At 48.0% G+C, this 8,586-nt stretch overlaps 1 protein-coding gene across 1 annotated transcript in view; it reads left to right on the top strand.

Moving 5' to 3' along the window:
- The first annotated feature begins 7,828 nt into the window (after nucleotides 1-7,828).
- Nucleotides 7,829-8,586, top strand: part of TBX22 (T-box 22) — a 7,468-nt gene continuing 6,710 nt past the window's right edge. The window contains exon 1 of the mRNA XM_009288108.1: nucleotides 7,829-7,975. Coding sequence (XP_009286383.1) covers nucleotides 7,829-7,975 — 147 coding nt within the window. The remainder of the gene's footprint in view (nucleotides 7,976-8,586) is intronic.

Here is an 8,586-nt window from a genome sequence, read left to right on the forward strand (position 1 = left end):
GCACAGGGCATGTTTACGTTCTGGGATAAGATGCATTTTTAAAAGGGTTTTTTTCAACCCAGACGACTTTTTCTGGCAGCGTAGGAGCCGTCTGACCTTCTGCCTTTGGTGGCACTATCGTAGGAGAAGCGAAACCTGCCCTGTTGCTTGGTTTCATGCCGTGCTCAATCCTAAGCCTTCAAACATGGGATTGCTAATGAATTACCAATCATATTTCAATGTAAAATGTCCACCAGGTTCCCCACAGTGCACTTCTGCAGATGGAGGGGCTATTTACTCTGGTAACTAATGGGCACAGACAGACTTGAGCAGCACTGAAAGGTAATATCACCCCCAAATACAACCAGATGTGCAAAAAATACACAATTTTTCGATGGATAAAACTTGCTGCAGAGCCAAAATCAGACTCAGCTGCTAGTTCCAGGTCTTGAGGGTTAGGAAGAGGCAAATTTTTTGTGCGTGAGCTATAATCGTAACTCAGCCTTCTGGCCAAGACTGGCAGGGCAGAGCATTAATGAAGGCAGATGCTCCAGATCAAGGGCCTGATTCGAGTTCCCAGGGTCGTGGTGCCAAGAGGCACAGTGGTTATGAGGGTCTCAGGGCTCTGCCAGTATCTCTTCTGCCTGCTGACAAGGCTTCTCAGGGCTATTATCTCCATACTCCTAATTTTAAATTGCGGCTTATCTAAAAAAATACGTAAGGAAAAGAGCTGAGATCGATGTATTGCACATAACAAGGAAACCTATTTTGTTGCCTCCAAATCTTCCTATTCTGCAGCGTGGGCTCCAACCAAAGATGGAAAAACTCATTGCAGATCATAGCAACCCCGGCCGGAGCGGAGGATTTTACATTTCAGACAGGAAGATCTTTCCTCTAGCACCGACACGCTTGACTTGCTTTGGTCCTGGAGACCTTGGAAAGAAAGCTATAGCTGGTAAGCACTGGTCCATGTCCATGATGGCTCTGGTGAACCCCAAGAGTGTGCACGGAGTCTCGGAGCTGGGACAGAGCAGGCTGACGGAGAAACGCTGCGGGGACGGTGCTGAGTGGGGGTGGCAGGCAGACCCCGGGGAAGGGATCGGGGAGCCCAACCATGGGATGGGGCACTGAGAGCCGAGGAGGGGATGCTCCTTGCAAGCCGAGAGCCCCGCTCCCCGCTGAAAGCCAACGGATGCCTGGCCGGAGCCAGCTCCACCCCGAGCCACGGCTCTCCCACGAGCCTTCCCCATCTCACCTTGTTTTTACATTACTCGAGGACAGAGCTTGTTTTTCAGAGCAAATCCCCCGCTAATGTTGCTGGGATTTGAATTTATGGCCACAGGAGGTGCTGAGCCACCAGGCCAGATGGTTCTTTGCTAATTTTGATGGTTTGGAGTGGTTTTTGGATCTCAACAGAACTGTCCGCATTTGCAAACAAGAGAAAGCCATAGGCTGAACTGTTTCATATATTAAATCACTGCATGGTTTTCTTCTTCCCTTATTGAAAAAGATCGTTTGATTTTTGGCTGTATAATTTACAGTCCACAGCCTGTGACCCAGTGCAGCCAGAAGGAAACTTTGGAAAGGGAGATAATACCGTGGAGACAGACTTTCCTCTTCTCTGAGCTGAAATTCCTCGTGAAGCTGAAGCTTGTTGACCAGTTCGGCTAACGCTGACTTTCTTCTGCTCCAGCAACACTGGCCATAGACAGACTTCTTTGACAGAATATATTGCCACTACCTGTACGTTAACGTGCACGGATTGCATTTATTTATTTTGCACAACTTGGTGCTAATGAGTGGCAAGTCAGTCACATTTATTTATTACTTTAAAATTAAAACCAGAAAATAATATCCATCATCCCTAAGGGGATACTTGAAAAAGCAGAGTTTCACCCAGCTTTGCATGGAGAGTTCATGCGGTTTTAATTTCAAATACAGAGAATAGATAGCGTGCACGGATTGCATTTATTTATTTTGCACAACTTGGTGCTAATGAGTGGCAAGTCAGTCACATTTATTTATTACTTTAAAATTAAAACCAGAAAATAATATCCATCATCCCTAAGGGGATACTTGAAAAAGCAGAGTTTCACCCAGCTTTGCATGGAGAGTTCATGCGGTTTTAATTTCAAATACAGAGAATAGATAGCTTGGTTGGGGGGTGACATCACCCTCCTTAGAAAATTTCATGTGATTCTTTTTCTTATTTTTAAAGCTATTATTTTACATATCTGCCAACAGATATTTGTATTGGCAGATCTTATGAAATATTAAGATTGTATCTTTTCTGTTTAATTTCAAAAGTCACTTCCTAACCAAAATGCAAGCTAACAACTCAAAACCATATCGATGCTTCGAAGATGAGTGAAAGCTTCCTTGCAAACCTTTTGATTTATTGTCCTTCTCCCTTCTGCATCACCCCTTCCAAGCTTTTATTCTCGTCCCTCTATATTTGCATTTACGGCAATGATTAGCCACAATAACTGAGGATAGAATAGCAAAACAAAGCTGAGTTTCTCCACAGCCGGTCGATCTCTCCCAGTTGTGGGCTCGGTTTAAGGCCAGAGTTTGCGTTTATCTTTCCAGACAGGGATGGAAAAATCTCGAACCTGCCTTGGGGCCGACTCCTCCGGCAAAGCGCTGGTGGTGCAGAGACGGCGGCGGTGGAAAGAAATCAGTCGAAACCAAACAGTTGGAAAAGCACTCTGCACCAGAACTAGTGGGACCGGGGATAAATCATCACATCTTGTTTGGACCCACCTTCTCTAAGCCCAGTGAAGGAGGGAGCAAAGCTTATTGCAGACGTCAGGATTTGGTGAGATAGAAGAGCAAGCTGCAATAACCTGCAGTTTCTGCATGAGCAATAAATAAACCTGAATGTCCCTGACAGGACTGATTTTCTAAGCCATCCTCCAGAGGAGGCTCCTGGCCGCGCCGTGAAAGGCACCGCCTGAGACCTGGGGACTCCCCAGCCTCCCCGTCCTGGCCCAGCGCCGCAGACATCGCCGGCCAGGGGACATTGCTTCCTTACGGAGTGAGCCCCAAGGCTGCGCAGACACAGCCTCCGCGGGGATTTTGGCAGCCGGTACACGGTCAGGTGGGTCTGGGATGCCAGTGGGGCAGCGATGGTAAGGGAGAGGCAGCTATTGCAGCCTGTTAAAGGAGGTGCAGTATTGACCCCGATAGCGATGGCCATTTCTGTTTGGGACACGTGCTGGTACTGCGGGCCCTCGTCCCCCCTGGCCCCAAATCTTGGCGATCACGGCAGATTTTTGCTTTCAGAGCAGACGATGTGATCAAGGCCATCAAAGGACCTTCCCCCTGTGCACCAGCACCGAGGGGATGTCTCAGGGTATCCAGTTACTATTTAAAGTGAAGCAAACCAAACCAGAATATAGGCTGCATTTTGTAAAAATAACATCACCTCCCTCTTTAAGAAGGGCTTTTTGCCCTCAAATTGCTGCCTGTGAAAGGGCTCGCTGCTGGTAAGTCCCCAGTTGGGGTTCCCAAGACCCCGGGATGCTCCATGGCCGGACCCTGCCTGGCCCCAGCGCTGAGCGGGGAGCACAGGAAAGGCAGCCCCGGGTCTGCCCGGCTTCGCTCCTGCCCGGGAATATAGAATAACTCGGTATCAGCTTCCCCATAACTATTTTAATTTCACTTCTCCTGTGTGGTTTCCCTGGCAGCTAAACCGAGAACTCTGGCTTTTCCCTCCCTATACTCCACCGGTGAGAAGAGCAGGGGTGGCCCTGGGGACGGGGGGTCCTGCAGCTCGCAGGGCTCACGTGGGGTCACCCTCTCTCCCCCTGGAGCTCTTCCCTGCGGTAAAGCCGGACAGGATACATTTTAGGGCCGTTCTAAAGGTTTTCTGCTTCATCCATGTGGTTAGTTTTGCTCTCTCTAAATCCCCTATTATTACACATTCTTTAAGTATTTTCTTTAAGTATTATGAGAAACGTTCAACACGGCAGGAATTTTTCCCTTTACTTAGAGGGGGAAGGGACCGGGTCTTGGTCTTATTTCTCGGCTCTGGAGAAGTCGTGATGAAGGAAAGGTGGTGGGAAAGCTGCTCGGTGAGATGGCCAGGCTGGCAGGGCCTTCTCAGGTGGAGGTGGTTGGAGAAGGGATGGAGCAGCTTCTCCTCGCTCTCACGCCTCGCACGCAACCACCAGCCAAAAGCCAGGAGCCCGGCTAGGAAAGGCGACCCTAAAAATGTTCCTCGCAGCGCAGAGCCAAGAAATCTTGCTTTTCCAGAAAATATTTTGAGGTTGCAGTGAGATGTCTGACAGAAGCCCCCGTTACGCAGCCCCAGCCACGTTGGTGGTCCCGGGAAAGCCCTCAACAGGGCACGCAACTGCGGCCAGAGATGCTGGATGGAAGTTCTTGTGGTGGCATGTCACGTCTTGGTACTGGAGATGCGCACGGTGGTCTCATCCTTACCCCACCGGCAAGTGGACATTACTGACCCTTCCTCGACTTCCCTGGCTGTGGTGGGGAACACCACCAACCCTTCTCTCATCATGAAGTGATCCGAGTCCCCTAATTTGATTTAACTCTCCCCAAATGCTGTATATATTTTTTTTTACTTCACCGAATCATTTCCTTAAAGTTTAATCCTATTCCCTGTGCAGCCTTTTTTGGGGCTTATGTATAAAATAACATAACGGAGATTTATTTTAATATATCTTTAACTAATGCAGTGCACGTGGCGGTGAAGAACCTCCTTAGGAGGTCAACCAACCGAGAGACTTCAACACCGCCATAAGCTGGCCGTTTCTTCCCCAGATCTGCCATTTTTGCCATGAAATTAATTTGGGGTGTTCCTGAGAGCAAGGACGGGCTGAACTGTGCCATCGCCTCCTGCTTCGGACGCTGCAGGGTTGGCCCGGAGGTGCCGCAGCCCAGCGGGGGACGGCGAGCACACGCTATCGCACTGCGCTCGGGTAGAAGAGCAGAGGTTTTTCAAAGTTCATTATGGGCAAAATAAGACGGAGAATGAAATTAAAGCTTTGCTGTGGGACTGGACATTTGAGAATGCAAGGGAAAACAATCTCCTAAGCGCTGTTATAAGCTACCACGGGTGTTTTCTGCCAAGATTTACTTAGACTTCAGGAGTTTCTGTTTAAAAGATTGTTTTTTAGGAAAAAGAAATATTTGTTAATCCATTAATAAGTAATTAGTTAATGACTCATATGAAGTGCTAGTTACATTTACAAAAATTCAAGTTGAATATTGCAAATTCCAGTTCCCGGAGAACCCAAACCGGCGTTGTTTCAGCCCACAGAAGGGTTATTCAGCTGACGGTCACGTCCGCTCTAGTTGCAGCCTGTGTATTAGCCAGAGCATTTAGAAACTGTTTTGTTACAGCTTTAACATACTCCCATAACAAACTTCCATCCCTTTCCTGTGTTGATAGTGGCAGCGGTTCGTGGCGCACTGTATCATCCATAAGTTTACTTTCTTTCTTCCAAGAAAACGATATTATACGCACATTTGAATATTAGATAATTAGCTTGCATTTCTTCAGTGTCTGATTTGAGGCAGCACGTGCATTTATATTTACAACATGACAAGCAAATAGGCTGGGATCTGAAAAAAAATAGATTATTTATTTACTAGTAACAGTAAGGTTGGGAAACGGAAAAAAATGCAAACTGGACCGTGAGTCCTGGAATAAAAAATTAGTAGCACGTGCAAACATGGTTAAATCAATCCTAAAGTACATTTTTACAGGAGAGGAAAGGTTTTGAAAAGGGAAGATGTGAGGGCAGAAGCGGTTGGTGGCACCAAGGCCGGGGAGGGGAGAGCACGCGGGGGCAAGGGACCGGCCCGGGGTTCGCTGCTTTGCTGGCTCCGGCTGTGTCTCTGCAAGAGAAGAGGAGTTACACCACCCGAAAAGATTGCTTAGAGTGCAGCCCACGGTATGTAGCGCCAGCGGGGAAAAGAGATACACCCACACCCATATGTAGCCTTGAGGACGCGCTGTCTAATTAAACGCCGGTGAAGCAATCGCCCAGGCTGTGTTACGGGAGTCAGGGCCCGTTTAATGACACACGGCGACGCGGTGCCGCATCTCTCTGATTAGAAACGGCAGGTTTGGAAACCGCCTTTTTTCCAAATGCTAAAAAAAAAAAAAGATTTTCGTGCTAACAGTTTGTGAAGCGGAGAACAAACAATCCTTCGAGTCCACCCGTCAGAACTGAAAATGTCCTAGCACCAAATTTATAATTGCAGCTTCATATAAATCTATGACATATCAGGTGGAGATATAAAAGATACAAGTATTAGACGCATAATTGAGTGCAGGTGATATTAAAATATTACCCCTAAGCCACAAGTCGGGTTTGGTTTGCTTTGGGTTTTTTTTTGTTTTGTTTTGGTAAATGCAGAGTAAACGTTGGCGAAATTGAGCGCAGCTTGAACACAATTAAGTCTGCGCCTAAAGTGGTCGGAAAAGTCTGTGTTTGGAATTTACCTGTGTGCTTTAACAGATTAAGGGACAGTATTAAAAGATCATTTTCAAGTAACGCAAACATTTCTGGCATATTGTATAACACTTGCTTTAAAATTAAGTTAGTTATTTGGAACTTTATGCCAAATGATTATTTGCTCCGTTTTCTGATGACGGTAATACATGACATACCATCACATAATTTGGTAAAAACAATAAGATTACAAAGCCCAAGAAGGGTCTGAGTCAGTCTTTGACAGATTAAAGCTCTCCAAGTCCCCTGAAAACCCTTCTCTGACATATTAATTTGACCTAAACCCTCAAAATGTTCCTGATTATATCATCTCAATTGGGCTTTATTTTTGTTTTATTTTTCATTGTAGGAAATTAAAAAGGGTCGGTTGATCCCTGGCCAAGTTCTTGAAATGTGTTGCAATGCTAAGGAAATAAAAGATTACTCGAAATACTTTTTAATAATATGTCATGTCAGCAGAGATAAAGGTTCACACTTAATGCCCTCAGCTGGCTTCTATCAGCGCTGGGGAGCGCAGCGTCAGTCCCGTCCGGGCTCCGGGAGGGACCCGCGGTTCACCTTGCTTTTAAATCATGAGCTTATGCTGTTATAATTGTGAACATGTTTATGAAATTTGTTTCATTTCTCTTTGTAAGAAGAACTAAAGAGCTGCATAGGTGGAGCTGATCCTGCCTGGGGGCGAGGGCAGAGCAAGATAACCTCCCAAGTCTCTTCCCCTGCCCTGTTTTCTGTCCATTTCTCACCCCGATGGATGGGGGTGGCTGTGGGATAACGTCCCAGAAGAACCCCCCCGAAGCGGGTCAGACATCCGTCCCGCGGAGGCACTGGGCAGGAGCACCTGAACGTGCCTCGTACGAAGGAAAACCACGTCAGCAGGGTTTGGGGCTTTGCAGGGCCACCGGACTTCAGTGGAAGGGAGGAGTAACGCGGGGACAAAACCATTGCATAGTTCAGATTACAACACGGCGTAGCTGGTCTCCGGATTTTGAGACACTTTGTGAAGGAAGGTTAAGTATCGTTACCCTCAATAAAAATTAAATCAAAAGTTAATCGGCATCGGCCTCTCTGAGGGCCGCGCCAGGAGGTGCCTGCACTCCTTCCAGGGTCCTCTCCCGTGTAACCCCAGGCACACGCGGCTCTACAAAAGCCTGGGGAAGCAAATTCCAGAAACATCCTGCCATATACTTATTTTACAGCTCATGTGCACCTGTCCCGACTGCCATTACATGTTCGTTTTCCACCGTGAGCTCAACAGGCGCTCAGCTAGATCTTTCAGAGCCCCATTTGCAGACAGGGATGCTAACTGTCCGCTCCCGAATCAGGCTGCAGGCATGGTCCGAACCAGAGCTGGCACCGGGACCATGCGCACGGAGAAGTCGGCAGCCAAAAAAGCTGGCAGCTTTCAACCAGGTGCCCCAGGCTGGATGTCGGGCTCTGGCGTTCAGCACCTGCGTCTGCACCCATTCACTTCCTCCAGGGCCTTTTACCTTAGACAAACGCCTGTCCCGGTGAGATGTGCCAGGAGTTTGGTGTATAAATGTCTGTTAAAAAGTGTAAATGAGTATACATGTGTATAAACGAGTATCAGCGTGCAAACCCCACCATAAACCGAGTGATGAGCATCCTTGGAATGGGGATTTGAGGATAAAGATGTGAGTCTGGGGCATTTAAAATACACGTTTGTCAAAAGTTCTGCCAGATAGTGGCTGTCTGACATTTGGTTTTGGTTGTCTCCACAAAGGCAACGCAGTTTTCACTCTGCTGCCAGCCCGAGGCTTGGAAGAAATGTGTGCACGAGGGCGCAGACCCTGACGAATACGGCAAGAAAACCTGAAAAGTGAAACATTTTAATAAACCAGCGCTCCCCTGAGACTCTGGGAGCGCTTGGAAGTGGGGCACGGAGCGCTGCACCCCATCCCCTGCCTGCCCCGACGCCACAGCTCCCGCACCCCCCCGCCCCAACCTGCTTTCTCAGCTGGCCTGTGAATTCTATCCCTTTCCACATATTTTTCCGTTAAGGCTCATCTATCCCCTCCCCGGTGGGGAGAGGCAGCGGGGCGAGGGGTGTGCCGGGGATGGGTGGGGGAGGCGGACACCCACCCCGCTCAGCGTGAATACC

The sequence above is a fragment of the Aptenodytes forsteri genome, unplaced genomic scaffold (genome assembly GCF_000699145.1).
Source record: "Aptenodytes forsteri isolate BGI_AS27 unplaced genomic scaffold, ASM69914v1 Scaffold72, whole genome shotgun sequence".
NCBI lineage: Eukaryota > Metazoa > Chordata > Aves > Sphenisciformes > Spheniscidae > Aptenodytes > Aptenodytes forsteri.